At 34.6% G+C, this 23,868-nt stretch overlaps 1 protein-coding gene across 1 annotated transcript in view; it reads right to left on the reverse strand.

Moving 5' to 3' along the window:
- The window catches only part of LOC131150645 (protein transport protein SEC23 E-like), a 62,510-nt gene that overhangs the window by 25,244 nt on the left and 13,398 nt on the right, over positions 1-23,868 (reverse strand). The window contains exons 3-4 of the mRNA XM_058101496.1: positions 14,857-15,018; positions 2,606-2,748 (exon numbers count right to left, since the gene is read on the reverse strand). Coding sequence (XP_057957479.1) covers positions 2,606-2,748; positions 14,857-15,018 — 305 coding nt within the window. The remainder of the gene's footprint in view (positions 1-2,605; positions 2,749-14,856; positions 15,019-23,868) is intronic.

Here is a 23,868-nt window from a genome sequence, read left to right on the forward strand (position 1 = left end):
TGGTTTGCTATTCATAGGAGCATTGCAGAATAAAATAAATGAGAAAAATTTTCAAATATAAGCTCTCCCCTCCACAGTTGCTCCGGGATAAATTGTTTCATAGCCTCACTTTGGGACTTATCTTCAAGTGTTTTCTTGCAGTGCATTGCTTAAGTTATTTGCAACATGACTGGAGGCCTGTTGCGCATAATTTTTTTTTTCATCTTTCTTGAGAATGCCTTGTGTTAGCCTTAGTGGCTAAAGTATCCCAATCTAGTAGGTTTTGATGATAACAACCCATCTGTGACCCTCAGGTTAACTAATCTATGCACTCTAGTGTAGTACAAGACAACAGGTCAATACTGAAGCAAGCACAAGGATAAGGTCGATTTCAATGAAGCAATGGTCAAAGCTTACACAAGGAATACCCAAGCACAACCAACTGAAGACTTATAAAGTCTTACATAAGTAATGAGTTGTGTGTGAGGTAGGATTTCTTGTAACTCTTGTGTTTATGATGTTAGTAAGAATAACTAGCAAGAGTTGAGCAAATACATATGCATATTAGTTCATACTAGTATAGAACATCAAAAATCAGTTTTCATATGCATACTAATTCATACTAGTGCATATGATATTAAAATGAGTTTTCAAATGGAATTTCACACACACAAGATATCTTATCATCTAATGGAACTTTGTAAGGACAAGCTTTAATCATCATAAGCATCAATATCTTTCATATAGACTTGTCCTAGATTGGTCTAATTCATTAAAGAGCATATTAGTATGAAAAACAGGGCAACTAGTCGACTAATTGACCCTACTCGTCGACCAATTGAAACAGTAGCTAAATGGAGTTTTCAGCCCAATCAAATTGTTGATGAATTGGTATGAATCGTCAACGAATTAGGGCAACTCGTAGACGACTAGGAGCAAATCGTCGACGAAATTTTCCAGTAGCTTAATGTGATTTTCTGCCCAGGAAAACATTGACGAATTGGGGTAACTCATCGACAAATTGAGTGTATTAGTCGACGATTTGCATCGGGAAACCGGAAACAACGAGCTTAAAACAGCTAGTTTTTACTTGTCTTATCACATTAAATGCCCAACGACCAGATAACGGCTAGCTCGTCCCTTTGCCCATAAATACAAGCTACTTGCATTTATTAAACACATTGATTAGTGATCAATTGGCTGTTGCATTCATTCCAGGTTATCATATTTCCTCAAAACTCTCTTGTTAAATATCATTTGCTCAAGAGAGTAGTGTGAGGATTTACATTGTATTATCAGTTCAAGAAGGAGTATTCTCTGTATCCTCTAAATTCATTGTGATTGTAAATTGATTCTTGGTGAACCACACTGAAGGAGGTTCTTGGTGAACTTTGTGAATTAGCTCTTGGTGAGCAGCAGGGATTTGTTCCCGGGTTGTAAAGGCTTCTTTGTCTTGAAAGGAGATTACATAGTGGATTTTGCAATCCTTGAGGTGGTCTCAAGGCGTGGGCGTAGGCTAGGTGCTGAACCATGTTAAAATCACGGTGTCAAGCTCTTCTCTCTCTCATCCACTTTATTTACTTGTGTTATTTACTTTGCAAATAATTGTAATATAAATTACTTGTTTCTTGCCAAGTTTTATTGTTTTGTAGAAAAATACAATATCCGCAAAAATAGTCTATTCACCCCCCCCCCCTCTAGACACACTCTTGGGCCGACACCTTGTCCCACATTTTTTTACAGCTTTTGAATCAACTACTTTTTCCAAAATCATTTATATATAAAAAATAAAATAAAAGAAAATAAAAATTGGAGTTCTAGAATGGATCATCACTAAGCAAGGAATTTTTGAAAACTAATAAGACATTTGGCTTGCAGTATGCTAGGATATTTTCAGGAATGCAATGCCCATGGCATTTGATGTCCATTTTTGGCCACAAAAGTCCAAAAGTGGCAGGTGTTTGAGATCTCAAGAATTTTTTATACTAACAAATAATGTGAATCATATACCCACATTCCCCCTAAATCATCTTTCATTCCCATGGCCATCCAAAGTTCTGCTTCTAGAACCAAAAATGTCCCGAGAACTCGTTGGGATAAAAATGTCCTTGGTGATAATTGAGAGAAAATCCTCAAAATCAACATTTTGTTCTCATCTCCAGAAAAATCCCCTCAGTGATATTTGAATTATTATGCGTGATTTTGTTGGATGGTTTTTATGGGACAATTTCTGAATGGAGGTGATAATTATCATGCTTGTAATGGGTCATGCCTTTAATTTGTTATATGCTCTCAAAAGTTACTGCACTGAAAATATAAATATTTATCATATATTTTTAATTTGTTTTGTGCACAAGTTCAGGGGTATTCTAGTAATATTAATGAAAAAAATTCTCATATTGAACCAACACTTACATGGGCATCCCATTTTCAATTCCCTGGGCATAGGAATTTTAGGTATCCTATTCACCACGTGTGGAGCAAATCACAGTAATTACAAGGAAAGACGTACTAGAAGATGAAATGGGCATATAAACTAGAAATACAGCTACAAAATTAATCATCAAAAAATTAAGTTAACAGAATAAAAGGAAAACTTAAAAATGTATCATAATGACGAACTCACTTGAAGGAGAGACCAAGCGATCCATCGCCATCTTCAAATATGCGCCTAAAAGAGTCTTTAAATACAGAATGACCAAAACTCTCAGCAAGAACAACAAGGCCACCAGTTCTTTCAACAGTAACTTTCATCTCTGCAACCCCAACCTACAAAACAAAATTACACAAGCATTAAAGCATGTAATTGTCAAATAATAATAAAAAATAAAAATGAGAACATATCACTGCAATTTATAAAAAATCTTGATTTTGAAAAAAAAAAAAAAAAAACTATTTATAAAAAGCAATCACTTCTAGTCACTAACAGAAAGGTTTAAAGATTAATTACTGTCAGCATGCTAAAGTTTCATTAAAACACCCAATGAAAATGTGCCTAGTCAACAATTTGACCAAAAAATAGGGCAAAAAATATGCACAAATATTAAGGAAGAACGTGCACAGGATGAGAACTAAAATTTTATGATATAGAATTTGGCAGATTAGAAATGATGCAGAAATACATAATGCAATTTAAACAGAACTTCGAAACAATGTTTCAAATGCTCTCACAGAAACCTAAAAATAATAACATAGAAAATTAATAAGCATAGATTCTATAAAATATTACATAATAATAATGCAATAATTCATAAAAGGGAAATCTTAAAACAATAACCCATCTGACAGATATGCTACACATCCATGGCCATGTAATAGTTCTTGGCATGTCAATAAATATTTGAAACTCTACTCCTAATAACTCATCAACCGATAAATTTGAACTTTCAAAGTCGGTTGATTATTAAAGTTAGTTCCCAAGTAAAATTTGACATTAGTTGAACTTTTCTCATTTCATGTTCATCCACCCTGTAAAACTTCTTCTGGATAGAAAAAGATTTATATCAAAAGATAAAGGAGATGTAAAGAATGAGAATAGGCCATCCTCGTGGACAAAAAGCTAAACACAGAAAAAAAACAAAATAAAAAAAAAAAAAAAAAGGTGGGGGAAAAATATCACTCTAGTAAAGCTTTCCAATAACACCAAAAATTATGCAAGATGATTCCTAGAAAGTCCAGAGGTATAAGTCCACGAGGAAGCAAGAAAAACTAATCTCTCCAGATGTAATGGCAAAGGCAAAAGCAACTAAGTAAAAATTCAAGTTTTCTCTTGCAACCATTGACACCAAACAGTGAAGTGCAGACAAAAACACAGACAAGAATGCAGACATGGCCGACACAATACATGTCTAACACATTGCCAAGAAAAATGAAACAAATTTTGGACAAAACACATCAAGGAAACGGGGATTAAAATTGTATTCTTAAATATATAATTTTCTTAATTAAATTTTTTTCCTTTCAACTTGATCCATTTAGAAAGAAAAAGAATTCAAACATTATTCAATTTGCACCAGCCAGGAAATGTTCTTAACTTCTAATTCACAAGCTATTGTTTAAACATTAAGGGATCATTTGGAACCACTTATAGAAAAGTACTTTCTAGAAAAAGTACTTATCTGAAAAAGTACTTATCTAAAAGTAGTCTGGGATTACTTATTATAAATAATTTTCAGATAAGTACTTTTTTCAGAAGATGCTTATTTTCTTAAAAAACAAAGTAGTTTGGAAAAGTACTTTTTGAAATAAGTACTTATTTACGAGTAAACAAAACACTGTTTATTTAAACAAGTACTTGATTTAAGTACTTTTCATTATAAGTACTTATTTCTTAAAATGTTCCAAATGGGAGCTGAAAGTTCATACCAGTTGCAGGCCTGCAGGGTCCCAGCAGTTTCAAGCTTCTAAAGAAGCAGAGAGAGAGAGAGAGAGAGAGAGAGAGAGAGAAATTCATACTTGGGTTGAAGGTTCCAAGCTCTCTGCAGTTGCAGCCTGCAGGCTTGAACGTTGCATGAGTTCTTTGCTTTACTTAGTGGTGACTAGGGCAACAAGTAGCATGCGACAACGTTGTAGAAAGTTGAAATTTTGAAATTTAAAGAAGATAATTTTTTCCTTGTTTGGTAACTTGATCAGAATATTACTTGACCAAGGAAACTTATATTTTTAAGAAATAACTCTCCTAAAAGTTGATAATATGACAACTTGGTCCCCTAAATTTTTTATTTTAAGATTTCATAATAACAGCTGTGTCCCAGAAGAGTCGGACACTACAATTTTCTGTGTCCGATAAAGAATAACAAAAAATTAAAAAATAACCCCAATGCACTCTGACATGCATGACAAGTGTCGGGCTTTATCAGACGCATGTCCATGTCAGACACAGAAATATTTTCCTGTTTGGAGGGTTAATGTCTTACAGACACCATCGCATAAGCAGCACTATCCAAGACATTGCACAAACTCACTATTCCACAACCTCTTAGCTCCATTATCCATCCTAAACTGAAATAAGCAAGCATACAAGCCCCTTCAAAAGAATCCAACCAGACCAATGTTCACAAAAAATACAAACAGTTTACTCTGCATAGAGCAGGTTACAAAGCAATGAAGATATACATGTGAATGACATTCAACATTACCAAAACACATCATTCAAATTTGGGGTGAAACTGCCTCCATTTGACCCCCTAACTTGCCTCAAATTGTTGGTATCAACTTTGTTAAGGACTTAATTGCAACAGTTACCTCAAACAAATCTTTAGCTTACCAAATACTCCTAGCCAATTGAAAAGTGCTAGAGCTCAATAATCGGGTTAAATACAAGAACATGGACCTAAAATAATAGACACCAAAACTATCCATCACCTCAGTAACATTGTTTCAGGCATTGCTTGCAACCCACCATCCACCAAACTAACTCTTGATAACTATACGCCAAAAAGAACCAGTTTTTAAGGGAACCACCATAACCATTTACCCACAACAGCAATGTACTTGGATACCAAATGACCACAGAACAGCAACCACCCCACCCCACCCCTGGGGCCAAAAAAGGAAAAAAAAAAAAAAGGTTTAGATCCTCCCAAATAACCAAATGATCCCTCCAAAAACAAAAGAAAATCCTTGTCACTTTGTAGCAACCATCAGATCCCAAAAACACACTGGTCAAAGATCACAACCAACAAAACCCCTAAAGTTAAAAGGCTAATCAAGAATCACGCATCCTGATAAATGGCAAAGTCAAAAAACAAAACATGACTCAAATTAGTTGCAACAAAACCGCTCTTTAACATACTAATTCCCAAATCCAAGACCCACTCAAGATTTGCAAAATAAAAAGTAGTAAGCAAGCACATTTAACAAAGAAAATCTAAAATCAAACAAGATGAAAATAGTAACATTTGAAATTCGCGAACAGGAAACAAGAAGCCAATCCCCGCCCATAAAAAGACTCTACACAGAACCTCTATCAATAGCACTGCCCACCATCTTAGAAAGAACACCAACAGCTACAAAAAACAGACTAAGGAGTAAAATGTTCATCCTGCCAAACTCCTCTCAAAGCTAAAAACCTAGTCACATAAGTGTATATATAGTATTTTTGTTTGGTTCACATTGTAAGATTCTTAGGAATGTACATAGGATTCTCAAATCAATGTTTGGTTCAACATGGGAATCAAACATTACACCCTTGACATGTGTGTAACCAATATATGAAGAATAATTATATTTTTCACACAAAAACCTACTAAAGATTAAATCCATCTCCTAAAATTTCCAATAACAAGACTTCAAAAAATTCAACAATTGAATAATCAGTAAATTGAAACAAATGAGGGCAGTATAGTGTCTAAATATTCACCATTATATTAAACATTATAATACAATAATAATTTTACTTTCATTTTGTCATTAATTTTATTGTTTTATATATAATAACAGTGTAACAATAATATAGTATAGTGGCATTATTATACAACCTTCCAAAATAATGAGGGCAATTTGGTCCAAAAAGTAGGACTCCTATGGGAATGGGACTCCCATCAAACTTATCCATAGGGCAGGGTGGGAATAGGATGCTCATATTTTGTGGGAATCTTTATATTCATAGGACAATGAGCACTCCCACCACGTCAAATTCCCATAAACAAATGGGGAAAAAGATGTTATGAGCATCACATTCCTGGGAATCTCGGAAGATGTCGTAGATCAAATGCCCCCAAAAGAGCAAAATACACTGAGCTCCCCCCCAAGTTTTCCAAAAAGGCACAGATGTCTCCTAACTTTAAAAATATAACGCTAACCTCCCTTGACACTTAAATGTAATGGCACTTAGACCCCCCCCCCCCCAACACTTTTGTTAGTTAAAAAGCTTTTGTAAAAATAAAAATCAGTTGACATGTCATCCTTCATTGGAACCAACGACTAAATTGTGAAATAAATTGAAGAAATGAACATAGTAGCAAATACTTGGTATACCTCCCACAAGCTTGCATGTATTCATCTACTAGTACATTTTTGACACACCAACGTGCATTGGATTGCACAATTATTCTTGCTGAAACTCATGCAAGAATAGTTTGTCAATCTGTTCTTGAAATTAGAACCTTCTCCACTCAATGAAGTCATATTCATTATTCATACAAACATGTCTCGTTGTCGTGGAGGTTAACAAAAAGAAGGGATTTAAATGCCACAATAATTAAATGTCATGAGATGCTTGGGTCATATCAGGAGAATATCATGTATTTGGCACCAAACCTCCACCCCCCCCCCCCCCCAAAAAAAAAAAAAAAGACAAAAAAAAGAAAGAAATAAGGCAACCCCAAATCACGACTTCCACCTGCACCCAAACCCTTCTATCTCCAAAAACAAGAACCTCAGCCTATAATAAAATTTCTCAAAATCCAGTTTTCCTCCTAACCACTTCCAATAAATCATTAGATACTAACACTGCATCCAAAATATTCCTTCAATCCTACTTCCAACAAAAGAACTAAAGAATCATAATAGTATCAACCAAACCTCTCTTATAACCTATGAGCTAGAACTTTCATAATGAGAATACACACTAGTCATTAAGGTAATAGCCTAAAATACTAGACCAAAAAGAATTATCTTTCTTGGGAACAAATCCATGGATGTAGAATTCATGTCCTTGCAAATCAATCTTTTAATTAAGAATTCTTGAAGAATTTTAAACAAATCGCTCTCCACAACTTCACAACAATCTCTGAAGAAAAACATAGTAAAACCAATTAGAACTCAGGATTCAACCTCTAACCATCCCAGGCGCTAACTTCCTCACCCTATCCTTCTCAAAAGGTCACTCTAACAACAAAGCTTTACTATGGAAAATGGGACATTATTCAAAACCCTGCTATAATTCATATGGCTAAAATCATTTAGAAAGGAAAAAATTTTTGTAATTTGCAATTATACCTTAGTCAATAAGAAAATAAAATAAAATAAAAACTAGAGTTCTTAACAATAACACCATAACCATTCTAAAACACTTCTATTAACCTCTTCCTCCTCTTACCACTAGCCACCCAATAAAAGGTCGCAGAACTACCATCACTATCCCTAATCCATTTAGATCTGATGTTCTTTTTCCAACTAATCTCGTCCTTTAGAATCAACTTCTCAGCTCATTTTCAAGGAAACTTCTATTAATATTATCACAAGGTAAACATCCCTATTCCTCCAACCTTCTAAGCCATCAGTCTCCTTCAAACCACCAAACACATCCACTTAACCTTACCATCACCAGACGCATCCACTTCCATCTTTTAAGTTATCCTCAAGACCACCCGACTTCATTAACTTGTACCACCCTTACAAAAAACTTCATCCAATTTATTTTTAGCTAAAACATAGACGTGAGACAATGATAAATTCTCAAATTGAAAAGGACAACCCCATCACACACAATTAAAGATTAGCACTATAGGAAAATTGCTTCACAAAGACCTAAAACGAACCCCTTGAACAAGGTTAGGAAAAGCATTCTAAAAATCAGTGCTTATATACACACTACGAGACAAACAACACTCCCTTCCCAAATCAGGTAAGTGGAGCATTGATAAGAGAATGTCTCACAAACCACAAATCCCCAATGCAGTCAACCTCTCAACAAATCCTAAACACTCCACATTTCTCAGAGATACCTACTTACATTAAAAACCATCCATATCCTATAAACAAATAGGCTTAAAGAAGAGCAATGAAGTAAGTCGTACTGAGAAGGAAAAGAAATTGGGTGATACTTCAAAAAATGAGAGTACGATAATAATTGTCTGTCATGGTGGTTTTATTATTGGAATGAGGCAATTTGGATATTTCACACGTGCCTCCTTAACCGCTTGAAAATTTGGAGGGGGTGGGTGAACAGCCGCCTGTGAGCAATCTGTTGGGGATAGGATTTTACCCACCCTTGTCAAGGAGGCTGGTGTGAAGGACATCAAAGCTCAATAGTGATGACTATGATAGAATTGAGGCTAGCTTATCCTAGAGGGAACAAAGTTTTTCTTGGATGGTGGTAAAAGTAAATTAAATAGAAGGCAGCGCCAACTAGAAAATTCATGCTTTGTCAACTATAGTGGAAAAGGTTTAAAGAATTCTCTTATTTAGAGTTTGTTGGTTTCTTTTCCTTTTGTGACCTTTTTTTTCTTTTTTCAAAGATCTTATGTCCTCCCCTAGGTTGTAATTTCACTCCTCTTTCTTAATACATTCCTTTTGTTATCTGCGCCCCCGCTAGGTTGTAATTTCACTCCTCTTTCTTAATACATTCCTTTTGTTATCTGCGCCCCCGCGCGGGGGGCGGGGGGGGGGGGGGGGTTGGGGTGGGGGAAATCCTTCCAAACCAAAATTTAGAACCATTTCCCATAGTGTTATAAGCACAAGAGATAAAGGTGGATGAATTTGTGAGAGGAAATTTCCAAAGAGTGGCATGGGAAACACTCCCTCCAACCTTGGTATCACAATCATTCCAATCGAGACCACATTTACTTTCGATTACCTTATGCCAAAGTGATTGAAATTCTCAAGGAAAAAGTTACAAGCGTAATGAGCATGGGTGGATGAATTTGTGAGAGGAAATTTCCAAAGACTAGCATGGGAAACACTCTCTCCAACCTTAGTATCACAATCATTCCTATGGAGTCCATATTTACTTTTGTATGACAAAGTAATTGAATTTCTCAAAGAAAAAGTAAACCATATTACCCTTGAAGAAATGTAACACACCAATACCTAAAACTCCTTAGATTTAGCTCACAACCTCCCTACTTAATGGCCTTTTTACCCCCCACCCCAAAAAAACAAAAGAAAATCTCTCATCAACACTCCCATTCTCTCAAGCCCCAGCCACTGATCCTAAATAAGCATGGTTTAAAATAGAAGCTCTCACCATTAAATAACGGTTTTTTGGGTTCCCAAAACCATTAGACATCGCGAAATTGGTTGGAAGAAAAATCACGGCCATAGTGGCCATTACAAACTGTGACCGTTTCGCAAAGGCAACTACAATCGTTACGTAACCGCTATAGAACTGTTACAGAAAAAAAATTTAATTTATTTCTCCTCACTTTTGTTTTTCCCCCTTTCATAAATCATACTCAATATACTACGTGGAGAGAGGGGGGAGAACATTATAATGAGAATGATAATGATACAAAATTTCCTATTTTTTTAAATACTCACACAAGATGCATTAATTAATAATTCAATAATACTAACTTGTTAAGTAAATATTTAATTTTGATAATATTAGCAATTTGATATTTATGTTCTATATTTTCAACTTTAACCTTTTGTTCTTTTCTAGTTATTGTATTATTCGTATGTCTTACGCATAATGTATTTTGTTTTATTAATTCATCACACATAAGAATTTATCAAACATAAGAATTTATCACATATGAATAATGAAAAAAAAAAATACACACACAAGCGTGATTTTTCTATTAATGTCATTTAAAAACAAATGTAAATTTCCTGCCCCTCACCAAACAACTTAGCTGAGCTAAAGGATCCAAAATACACTAAAACTCTTTCTAAGAAGGGTTAAAAGCTTAAAAAATGCAAATACACTAATAAGCATAAGGTTGTGTGTGCTTGAAAAAAATTCAGTCTTTACACTTGCTTCCGTTATGTAACATCAGCTACTCCTGCTTCTCGCTGCACCCACTACCGTTACATTATGCTACCAACTAACACAATTTAAAACCATGATAAAAAGTAAATTAGGAATATTGGACCGCAAGCTAAAACTAGAGTGATAAGACCACCTAAGAAAAACATAACAATGCTTCCACCCATCAAGCCTCTTGGCTGCTTGCTCTACAAAAAAGACCCCCAATGAAGCAATCTGATTCAAGGGCCCCTTAATTGTGCTCCTCTCTAGCTAACGCACCTTTATTCAAAACCCCCAAATTTTCTCAAAATGTCGCCAACCTTAGTTCCTAATATCCTGCAAGAATGGGCCTGGCTACTAAAGCATTCAACCCAACTTTAATTATTTATTTCCCAACATCCAAAATCCCACTAGCAAATGTTCCATTAAAAAAAGACCATGACCCCTTGAATTGAAAATGGTTTAGGAAGACAACTGAGTTGTGGAAGATTTTAAACCTTCTTATCATAAAACACTTCTCAACCAGAGTGGTACTAATTTCATGAAACCAATCTTAAGTTCCCCAAATTTTCACATAAGAAACCAGTAACATACGTAACAGATGCTCTATCTTGCTCTTTTCAAGTGTTTTGATATGAGGAAAAAAGGTTGGCTTTTAAGATGCATGAAAGAGGGAGGACCTTGGATCAACGGTAAGGTTGCTCCCTTATGACCAATTGATCATGGGTTCGAGTCCAAGAAAACAGCCTCTCAACATAAAAGCAGAGGAAAGGTTGTGTACACTGTGATGACCTTCCACCTACCCCTCCCAAAGCGGGGAGCCTTGTGGCCTGGGGACATATAAGATGAATGAAAGCATCAACCATTGTACATATGAAACTGAAAAGCCATGGGCACCTTCTCAAAAAAAATCTGCTCTTGATAACAGTGAAAAGGCTTAGAAAAGACGAATCTATACACCAAGTTTTACTCACCAATCAATTTCCTGCAATAGATGAAAGTATTTAAATCCACACAATCATTTATAACCATTTTAATAACCATAATACGTGCTTGCAGAATTTTGACGAAGATATTTTGGGAATAGAATCTTTCAAACACAACTTCTTTCCACCATTTGACGTATTAGGAGAAATAGTGGAGGACAACAAACAGAACCAAACAAACTTGAAAAAAAATTCTTATGCATTATTACAACTATAGTTTAAAAACTCGGACTGGATCTTTCAACCCAACTAGGTAGTATCGGAACCAATTGTCTCACCAGCCTGAGTTATGTTGAAAACCAGGAATTGTTTGAACTCAGGCAATTCAGCCTGAACCATCAGACCCAGTGCATCCGCTAGGTTGACCAAGATCCCTCACAAAATGTAGCGGGATGCAATAGAGAGAACTTGATACCTAAACATGCAGGAATGCAGCCAAATATCATACCACAATGCTCAAAGAATGTTCTTTGTTCAATGGTAGAATAATACACATTATATATACAAAAGCAGAACAAGGACCTCTCTATGGACTCCAAAACCTCAAATCTTAATTTTTGGTGATTTTGTTAAAAAATAAAAAATATATAAAAGCCAATCAAAACTTTTTTGTACAGTTATATAAATAAAAAATATAATTATTATAGTGTCCCACAACTGCCCGCACACACCGTCTGCACTGGTGCCTTTTTACGTTCCCAAAAAATTGGAGACGACCGGCTTCTCCAAAATTAATTGGTTTATCTGTCAAAGATAGAAGATAACAGGTGCTCATAGTTAAAAATATCCCCCCTCTGCACACACAGTCAAAGGGTTTCACACCACAAAATGGCCAAGCAAACACTAACCAAACAAGAAGCTAGAAATGCTGCATTTCAAGAAATTGTTTTCCCTAAAATAACAATAAGAAGTAAGAAGCAGATCTGCAGAAGATTTGTTATTCTACTTCTTAAGGAGATAACGACCATGATAGGTCTGGCGTGAATGTCATTGATAGCAAAGCTCTGGTCATCAATGGCAAGTGTAAAGTCTTGCTCCAGCTCCATCCATTACCTTTGCAGCGCACTCATGATCAACTCCATTTCATTTCATGTGTAGCACGGGACAGCCATGCAGCTATGCTTACTCTCCTACCCCTCCTTCCCCCCTCACTCTAAAAAGTCATTTCATGTGCAGCTATGAAATAGAATGGGCGTCATGAGGCTTGGGGCTCCCTTCTGAGGGTGGTGCAATCATGAAGCTCAAGCATCACCATGCTCAAGTGCCTCCTTCCTGTGCTCTTGCTGGCATGATGGATCCACTCAATGCTGTTGTCCAGTGTTGTCCCAGCGCACAGAGGCCAGAGCAGGTCTCCACCCTCTCTCTCTCTGTCTCTTGAAGTAAAGAATGGGCGATATTGTGTTCATGAATACATGAGAGGGGGCATTGTACTGATGCCCAAGTGAATATCCATTGCAGAGGAGCAATGTGTTTGGGAGCTTATATGTTATATATAAAATTAAATTCAAATTTTATAACATATTAATAAATTGAAACTAAGTTAATAATTCTGTTAATGAACTTTATTAAGCCATTATTCTTTTTCAATTTGAATTTTAAATCAATTTAATATTTATTTTTAAAATTTAATGATATAGTGTTACTGATTTTTATTATTAACAAATCTCAAATTTATCAAGAAATTTTTAAAATAATTTAAAACGTAAATAAAATAATATTTTTACAATAAATTCGATTTGAATAGAAATTCATATTTATGAATTTTTTGAGTTTGATTCTAATCATAATGTGAATTAATAAATTTTTTAACTAAATTTTCCCAGAAATTAATGTAAAGGAAGAAAAAAAAAAAAAAAAAGAGCAGTGATGATTTTGGTATACCATGTTGAAATGTGGGATGATTTCAGTGCCCTGTAGTTTTGTTTATTCCTCATCTGCTATGACTTTCTACAAAATTATAATAATTTTACATATTAAATTCGCAAGTTAAAAAAATTCAAATTGTCCAAGATATTAGGGGAGATGTTGCCAAAACTTTGCCATACACTTTTAATATTAATTTTCTGTAATGACTTTTGTCTCAATAAGCATATTGATCTAAATTTATAATTACAGACATACCACAAAAAAAAATTAGATTGAAATATTTGCATACGCACAGGTCTCTACTAGTATATACACAAATAGTAACCTATTCCACATGTATACCTTTTTTGATAAAGAGAGAGAATTACAGCCTAGGAGAAGACAGACCAACCTCAAAGCAGAAATACCAAAAGAAGAGAAAAAACAAGAATGAAAAATAAACTAAAAAACTGGAAAAAGAAACCCTAATTAAGAAAATCCCTCTTTAAGCCTTTTTATTCCACATATATACAATTACACATCAACATATAAAACTGAAAATAATACACACACACACACACACACATATATATATATATAGTTTGCAATATTCTTTCATCCTCATTACTTTGGCTTCTGTCTTTCCAGACATAAATGTATGTGCAAAGAAATTAAGAGACTCATTATGATTTAGTTCTTTCTGTTCTCCACTGATTGATATTTTACTGCTAAGCAAATATATAATTGCGCTCACTCTCTTTATTATCTTTTAGCATTTGTATGAAAAATAATAATAACAACAACAACAATAACAGTAATAGTAGTAGTTGTAAGTTTTAAGATTTTTTTGAAATAAGAGGAAAAATTGTTTAAAATGGACCCGGTTGTTTGCTACTCGTTCTTTTCTACTCCTTTTAATAGGCTATTAACTAATTATGACCTTTTTTGTGTCTCTATGCGTGTGTAGACATATATAAATACAAACACACACACATATGTACACAAACACACATTTATACAGACACACACATGGATATGATATATACATGCACAAACATACATAAATAATCCTGAAGTCGCCCGTTCAACACTTTCAACAATTATTTTAAGCCCCCCCCAGGTGTCCAACCAACCTGATGACTTTTGGGTTTTAAACCATGATAATAACTATAGAAAAATTGAAATTCAAAGAAAACGAAATATCTTGCTCATTAACATTGTTAGAATGATTTTGTTAAAAGGAAAAATTTAATGCACTCTATTGAAGGAAACAAGAGCTCAGAGTTGGAAAACAAATTGCAAGCATAAAAACTAAATATTCCAGGTCAATTGCATGAGCATCTGTGGTGGCAACGGCAGGCTAAAAAATTGAATAATTGTTACAGAATTTAAAGGTCAACCAGTACAAACCTGATCAAGGGCAGATGCAAAGAGGTCTAAAACATGGCCCTGGCTGACCAACTGCTTTGCAAGATTATCATAATATTTAACTGCTTTCTTAAAATAAGGTGCTGCATCCTTGTCAAGATCTTTATGGGAACGGACTGGATCTGATAGATCTTTCGATACAATCTGCAAAATTAGTTACTAGAGTCAACAACCATACGACTGCTAACACTAAAAAAGAAGAGACCAGAAATAAAGGTATCTCTGATTAAGATAAAATCAGAAACATAATTGCACATATGTCAAAACAAAACAGCATAAGATAAACTGCAATGTATTGTTTTTGCTTTGAAACTGTGGTGTCAATCCAATCAATCAAGAAAAAAAGTGGATAAAACAAACATAGGAAAACGCTTAGCTTGTAAAGACTGCTAAAATGATTCTAAATTTTGGGGAAAAAAAAAAAGGTGGACAATTAAGCGCTTAATTTAGGAAGCTTTAGTAATCCTGAGGATATCAAAGACCAAATGCTGTTTCTAGAAATTTAGGGTACTTGATATTAGAAATGATTCAAGCATAGTTGTCAAATCAAGTTTCAAATCATGAATACAATTTCATGAATCAAGAATCAAATTGAATCAAAAGATTCAGTACAAAATTTGAAAAATCGATTCCAAATTACCTGCATATATGTACAACAAGTGAAATAATAAAATACATTGAAATTTCAAAAAATATGGATCAACCATATTGATAATTGGAACGACACTTGCATTCGAAGCAAGTTTTGTACGTCTAAATCCTACAATAATCAATTTAACTCATGCATATATTGACAGAAAAGCAAAAATAGCAATATAAACAAGATATACCATGATCTAACCATTCCACCTCTATCAAGTACCAAGTTCAGCTAGTTTCTATAAAACAATAACACACGCCATGTGACTCAAAACTAAAGCACTAAGGGATCATTTGCAACCATTTCTAGAGAAGTTCTTTTTGGAAAAAATATTAGAATGGGATTACTTATTATAAATACTTTTTTAGCTTTTTTCCAAGAAATACCTACTTTCCTTTTAAAAAAAAGTTTGGAAAAGAAATTTTTGAAATAAGTACTTATTTAAGTTATTTATTGACACAAGTACTTAATTTAACTACTTTTCATAATAAGTACTTAACTTACGTAATTTTCATAATAAGTACTTATTTTTAAATACATTACAAACCGGGGCTAAGTCTAAAGGGGCGTTTGTTTGATCTGAATAACTTCCGAATAAAGGCTATGTCTAAACTAGTTCACTAAATAAGTGAATTGGATAGACATCAGAGCATTTGGTGGTAGCTTTGAATTTTCATAAAATTCCTCTAATAGAATCAAACATGGAAACAACTCCGCCTATGATGCACTTAATGTCCTATTTTTTTCACACAAAGCCGGTCCCAAACCCGGGTAAAGGAGGAGGGTTGTGTTAGGTAGTTGACAGCCAGTGTAAAATTTGTCAGATCACTATGATATGAATCCTTACCGAATATTTGCTAGGGCATCCCCTACGAGTGACGCGTTGCACTTGAACCACTTGGGTGTAGCTAAAAGTGGGTGAGGGTGGGCTAGGTCGTCGCCTCGAAGCGACGCGCCGTGCTGGCGCCCGAGTATGGTATCAAATATGCGAGGGTTCTTGCATCATTCTGGATGTGGGCAGGTAAAGACGTTAGCTCAAGAAACTAGGATTAGATTAGCAACTTGGAATATAGGGACACTTACAAGTAAAAGCATGGAAATTGTGGATACAATGATCAGAAGAAGAATTAATATAATTTGCCTTCAAGAAACTAAGTGGGTGGGGGAGAAAGTTAGAGAAATCGATAAATCAGGATTTAAACTTTGGTACACTGAAAAAGAAAAACATAAGAATGGAGTAGGCATTATTATAGACAAAAACTTAAAAGATAGCGTTGTGGATGCAACTAGAGTAGGGGATAGAATTATTAAAATCAAGATGGTATTAGGACAAGAGATACTAAATATCATTAGTGCTTATGCTCCTCAAGTCGGCTTAGCAAAAAAAATTAAGAAACAATTTTGGGAAGATATGGATAGTATTATACAAGGCATACTAGGGACTGAGAAAATATTTATAGGAGGAGATTTGAATGGACACGTTGTAAGAGATAATAAAAATTACGAGAGGATACATAGAGGATATGGATATGGAGACAAAAATGAGTCTAGGGAGATGATCTTAGACTTCCCTATGTCATATGATTTTAGTATAATGAACACTTGCTTTAAGAAGAGAGAAGAACAGTTAATAACCTTTAAAAGTGGACAAAATAGAAGGCAAATAGATTTTTTTTTTTAACTAGGAGGGTAGATCGTTTATCATGCAAGGATTGTAAAGTTATTCCAAGTGAAAGTCTAATCACACAGCATAAAATCTTAGTGTTAGATATATGTATTCAAAAAAATGAAAGAAAAAAGATAAAATAAACCAGTGTAAGAGAACTAGGTGGTGGAACCTAAAAGGAGAAAATATAATAAAATTTAAAAATAAAATAATCAAAGATGGTGATTGGACCATAGAGGACGGGATAGATACAAATACTCTTTGGAATAGATTAGCTAGCTCTATTAAAACGATAGCAAAAGAGATTTTAGGTGAATCAAGGGGAAGATTCTCGACAGCAAAGAGAGTTGGTGGTGGGATAAAGATTTACAAAAAATCATAAAGACAAAAAGAATTTGGTATAAAATGTAGCAAAAATGTAGAAACAGAGATAACTTTAAAAAATATAAGGAGGCAAGAAAAGATGCAAAAAAGGCTGTTAGTAAAGCTAAATATAGATCATTTAATAGTTTGTATGATAAATTACGTACAAAAGAAGGGAAAAGAGATATATTTAAACTTGCTAAAGCTAGAGAAAAGAGCAAGGACTTAGGAAATGTAAAATGTATAAAAAGTGAGGATGATATTGTCTTGGTTAAGGACGAAGACATTAAAGAAAGATGGCAAAGTTACTTTAGTAAGTTGTTTAATGAAAACCAAATAGAAGGCTTAAACATAGAATTGTCAAATGAGGAAAAGACTAAAAATATAAGATTTATTTGCAAAATTAGAGTTAACGAAGTTAAGTATGCACTAAAAAAGATGAAAAATGGGAAAAGTATGGGACCAGATAACATCCCAATTGAAGTTTGGAAATGCTTAGGTGATAACAGAATTATTTGGTTAACTAATTTATTTAATACAATTGTAAAAACTAAGAAAATGCCAGATGAATGGAGGAAAAGCACTTTAATACCTATATACAAAAATAAAGGAGATATTCAAAATTGTAATAACTATCGTGGAATTAAACTTATGAGTCATATGATGAAACTATGGGAAAGGTAGTTGAACAAAGATTAAGAATAGAAACGAAGATCTTAGAAAATCAATTTGGTTTTATGCCTAGGAGATCTACTACAGAAGCTATTTATCTTTTAAGAAGATTAATGGAAAAGTTTAGGGAGAAAAAGAGGGACTTGCATATGATATTTATTGACCTTGAGAAAGCATATAATAGGATACCTAGGGAAATTCTATGGTGGATTTTAGAAAAAAAGGGTGTATGTTGTAGGTATACCGATGTCATTAAGGATATGTACGATGGAATAATGACTAGTATAAGGACTATAGATGGAGAAACTAGAGAACTTCCAATCACCATAGGTGTACATCAAGGATCTGCTTTGAGTCCTTATCTTTTTGCTTTAGTGATGGACCAATTGACTAAGATTATTCAAAAGAAGGTTCTATGCTGTATGTTGTTTGCAGATGATATTATATTAATTGACGAAACTAGGGGCAGAGTAGAGGCTGAGTTAGAATTATGAAGAGAAGCTTTGGAATCTAGAGGCTTTAGGATAAGTAGAAATATGACAGAATATATGAAATGTAATTTTAGTAATGATAGGAGGAATATTGGAGACAAAGTTAAACTTGATGATGAAGAAATAAATAGCACTTGTAGATTTCGATACCTTGGATCTATCATGCAAACTGAAGGAGAAATTGAAAATGATGTAATGCATAGAGTTAAAGCAGGTTGGGTAAAATGGAGAAGTGCTTCAAGTGTGCTCTGTGATCGTAAAAAACCCTTAAAATTGAAAGGGAAGTTTTATAAGACAGCTATAAGACCAGCTATGCTATATGGATCATGTTAAGTGGTGAAAAAACATAATATCCAAAAAGTAAAAGTTGCTGAGATAAAAATGCTTAGATGGATGAGTGGTATAATATTGAAAGCTAAATTAAGGAATGAACATATTCGTGGTAAGTTAGGTATAGCTCCTATAAAAGATAAGATAAGGGAGGGACGACTCAGAAGGTATGGACACTTGCAATGTAGGCCACATAGTGCACCTGTGAGGAAGAGTGACTTAGTTACTATGGAGGGTAGTAGAAGGAGTAAGGGTAGACCTAAAATAACTTGGGAGGAGATAGTGAGTAAGGATTTAATATCCTTGAATCTATCAAAAGAAATGGTCCATGATCGCATAAATTGGCGAAAAAAGATTCATATAACTGACCCCACTTAGTGGGACTAAGGCTTGGCTTTGTTGTTGAGGATCAGACATGGAAACATCTCTAATTCATATTCAAACATCTCTTTTCAAATTGTATTCCTCATAAAAAAGAAAAATGACAAAAAAACTCAATACCCAAGTGATTAAAGTTAAAATAAAAAAATTTATTTTTATACAATATTAATTATATTATTTTTATAATCATTATTTGTTAAATATATGATAAGAAAATTTTATTTATGTTAAATTAAAAACTTTGGCTTACGTTATTGCTTACAAATTTTGTCAAATATTTATACTTTTAAGCGTTGAGAATGTTAAAATTGAAAAACAACACATATTCAAATATTAGATACCAAACAGTTAAAATAATTCAGATTTAGATTCAATGACCAGTTCAAGTTCAATTAAGAACTGGTTCACAAAATCATATTTGAATTCAATGTCTAGCACTTAAACAATTATTTTACCAAACGCCCCCTAAGAGTTCAAGATACACTTAGGATCCATTCATGATACCTATTCAAATTATCCCTTTCCTCATTATTCAGTTATTTGGATGGTTGAAGTTCCCCCGAAAATTAAATACTTGGTTGGTTGTGCTTAACAAAATTAATACCAGTAACTTGCTGCAGATTAGGAGACCTTTGAAGGCTCTTTCTCCAGATGTTTGCTTGCTCTGTCATAGGAATTCCAAAACAGCCTCTCACCTCTTTTTGCATTGTGATTTTGCACGGAGGATTTCAAATAAATTGTTCAGTTTTATGGAAGAGAGTTGGATCTGCCCCTATTCAGTGAAAGAATTATTAATCACTTCTTTTTTCATGTACGCATGTATGCAGTTTTATAATATATTTGGCTGGAACATAATGTGCAGATTTTTTCCCCAGGGAGAAGTTGAATTTGTATTTGGTGTGGGAAAAGATTTAGTTCTTGACCTCTTTATGGTGTATCAGGTTTGGAATTTTCAGAGAAGCTAGCTTTCAGGATTTAAATAGGGATTGGAAGAATTGGTTGGATTGATTTTTGTTTTTTGGTGTTTATTTTTTCTGGTTTGTTCCAGATTTTTTTGGGAGATGCCTTTTCTCCCCCCTTGTAAATTCTCTTCCTATTAATGAATTTATTTTGCTATTAAAAAAAAAATATAGCTAAGGATTCATGAAAAATTTTAAAAAGTAGACTTCATGTTTATGTGTTAAGTTGTCATGTTTAACAATAAAAAAATCATGTGTATGCTTTTTAAAAAAATAAGGGCAGGAACCAAGAAAAACTCAATGAAAAATTTAACTTTATGGTTTTTAAGGGAATGAATCAATAAAGAACAATAACAGTTTGACCTTTATGGTGTTTTATTTTTATTTATTTTTTTAAAAAATCATTTTTAATGCATGGGCTTGCTCCAACAACTAAAACAAGAAGAAAAAAGTAAATAAAAAACATTAAAAAAAAAAAAAACTTATAAAAATATAAAACTAATAAGAAGAATAGATCTTTAGATCCAGAAAGTGGAGAGGGCAACAAACCAACCAAAGCTCACCCCCTAGTCAAGTTTGGTTTTCTTCTCAAAACTGGTTACTTCTCTAACTCCAGTTTTCTTCTAATCTTATCTAGTGGCAAAAAAGAAAGGTGTAGAATGAGGGGCCAACAGCCTTCTTTCTTCTCCCTTGGAGGACAGAACTAATGTAAATAGCAAATAGAAGGCCACCATGAAAAAGGAAAAAAGTTCTAAAATCTTTTTAAGATGGGTTGTAGAGGAGTGGAATCCGAATGTTACAATTCGTACAATTTGATTTGATTCACCAATTCACCTCAAGTCACAGCCTTTTCTGATGCCCCCATGCGATCCAAACCAATTTATGCCTTTCTTGAGTCCTATACATCTAGGGGCGCTGACAAGTAACCAGATAAGTTTTTGGGTAACATTACAAAGACAAAGGAAATACCTAATGAATGGCAAGATAGTTGTCTTACTCCTTACATATAAAAGTGACCTTTGACCCAATAATTAGAAGAAGACTAATAGAACCTGTAACATTCATATCAAATGACTGAGAAAAGACTCGAACAAAAACAAAAGTATTCCAACATCACTGTGAACTCATGCTAATAAAACAACAACAGGAGCTAACTAACACGATCCCAAATGTGTACTATGAAGATTATAAAGGCACCTTTTATGGCACAAAACTCTGAGCTCCAATGAGCAAAAGCCAACAATATCTCACCAGAGTTGGGCCAAGACCGTTATATTTGGTATTAGAGCTGCCTTGAGAGCAATGTCTTGTGGGAGGATCCTATACAAAGGTGTAGGTCTCACACGTCAAAGCATCACAATCCCATGAACGTATACTACGGAGATCTTGGCCATAGACAAACAGTTTTATGCTTCAACCTTGTGAGGTGCCTTTTATGGTACAAAACTATGAGGCCCAATGGGCCAAGGCAGATGATACCGAGTTGGGCCAAGATTGCCACACTAAGCAAATAAAACCATTAGGACCATTAGGCAGACCATGCATTGCATGCGATGTTGAAAGTGAATAATATTGATCAAGTATGCCTTTGCTGTTTGATTTTATAAATGAACAAAATTATATTGCATCCAATGTTTTAAAAGGCAGAAATGCAAAGGGAGATATTTTAACTCTTAAGAGGCGAGGTGTAAGTCTTGAGGCATTGAGGCACAAGCAACAACAACAACAAGCCTATGTCGCACAGTGGGGTAATCTACATGAATCCTTTTTCACCAATTCACCCAATTGAGAGCATTTCCCTCCTCTAACTTAAGACCTATTAAATCCTTCCTTACCACCTCATTCCATGTTATTTTAGGTTTGCCCCTACCCCCTTTAATACCAAAAACAATAACTAACTCAGTCCTCCTCACAGGCATGGTTATTAAAATCGCAATTTGGATCATAGAATCGTACAATTCTACAATCCAGACTCACCCAAACGATCCAAGTCACAACAAAAATGGGAGTAAAGTAGAATCGTATAATTGGAATCATAGAATCATACGATCCAACTTTATTGCTTACATGTCTTTATTGGTCCAAAGGCCTATTTATTTCTGGTCCAAAGTCTTCAAAAACTGGAGCAAAATAACTCACAGCCTCCCATCAATGAACAGATTCAACAGAATCTGCACCTGACTTCCCTGGAGTTCGACACCTCAGACCTCTACTCCTCATTGAAGTCCAGCCAGGGCCGGCTCTTTCATTAGGCCACTGAGGTACTTGCCTTTTGGGGCCCCTAAATATTTTTTTAATATAATAATATTAACATTATTTATGGAATTCATGTGTTTGGTGGGTGGAGTGCAGATGCAGTGCAGTTAAAATTATTTGATATACTTAGAAAAATTAATTTTAAATAAAAAAAAAAATTAAATAAAATATTAAGGACCCCTAATTAAATTATTCGCCTAGGGCCCCATATTGTGAAGAGCCACTCCTGAGTCCAGCAACCCAGCACCTGAATTTCTCTCCTGTTCAACAGCCAGAGAGCCCTCCATCTGGTGACTGGTGTTTGATCAGCAGCAGCCAGCAGACTTCCTGTTTGATCAGCAGTTCTATGGTGTTCAACAACCAGAGTTCAGTCCTCAGTCCTCTTCCTTCTTTGGTGTTGTCTTTGGTGTTGATGTTCAACAAGAACACCTCAGTCCTCTTCAACATAGAGTTCTTGTTTGATCAGCTGCAGCCAAGAAAAGAGCCAAGCCAGCAGGCCCAGCAAAGCTGCAGAGGTAAGCTTCAAAACAGATCTACTTCTTGAAAAGACTCAACAGTGAACACTGTTTTTCTCCTTCTTCTCCTTTTCATGCTCTTCTTCTTTTTCTTCTTTTTATTGTTTGAACTTTTTATCGTATTTCTAAAATTTTTATACTTACTAAGTTACTAACCAAGTTTTTAGTCTTAAGACTTGTCACAAAGTTCCACATATATATAATTTTTTAATATTTATTTTACATTGAAAGTAGAATCTTACAATTCTTAATCCGATTCTATGATTCAATCCTGCAGACCCCTCCAACTAGAGGAGTAATCAGTTCCCTTAGGTTCGGTTTTGGGCTAAACCAAAAACCGAACAAAGAAAATCGGTTTTGTCAAAATTGCAAACCGACACCGTTGGTTTTTTCCAAAACGGTTAATGTGGTTATCCAGTTCGATTTGGTGTTTAACCAAAATCCCAGATGGCAAACAAAAACAGAGGCATAAAACTTTTACTCATATATACTGCCCAAGCCCAACGTGAGAACTTCCCATAAATTGCAAGCCCAGCCCACTACAAGCAAGGACTGGGGGAGTAATGAAGCCCTTCCCAGGCAGTGGCTTTCAAAGGAAACCCAAGGATTTCTGGAACTTCTGATGTGGAACAAGCATCTCCCCAATCCCAACCATGCAGCACTCTCCTCTCTTTCCCACTTCAACTTCCCAATTCCCATTCCTGATTAGCAGATGAAATCT

The sequence above is a fragment of the Malania oleifera genome, chromosome 3 (genome assembly GCF_029873635.1).
Source record: "Malania oleifera isolate guangnan ecotype guangnan chromosome 3, ASM2987363v1, whole genome shotgun sequence".
NCBI classification, from domain to species: Eukaryota; Viridiplantae; Streptophyta; class Magnoliopsida; order Santalales; family Ximeniaceae; genus Malania; species Malania oleifera.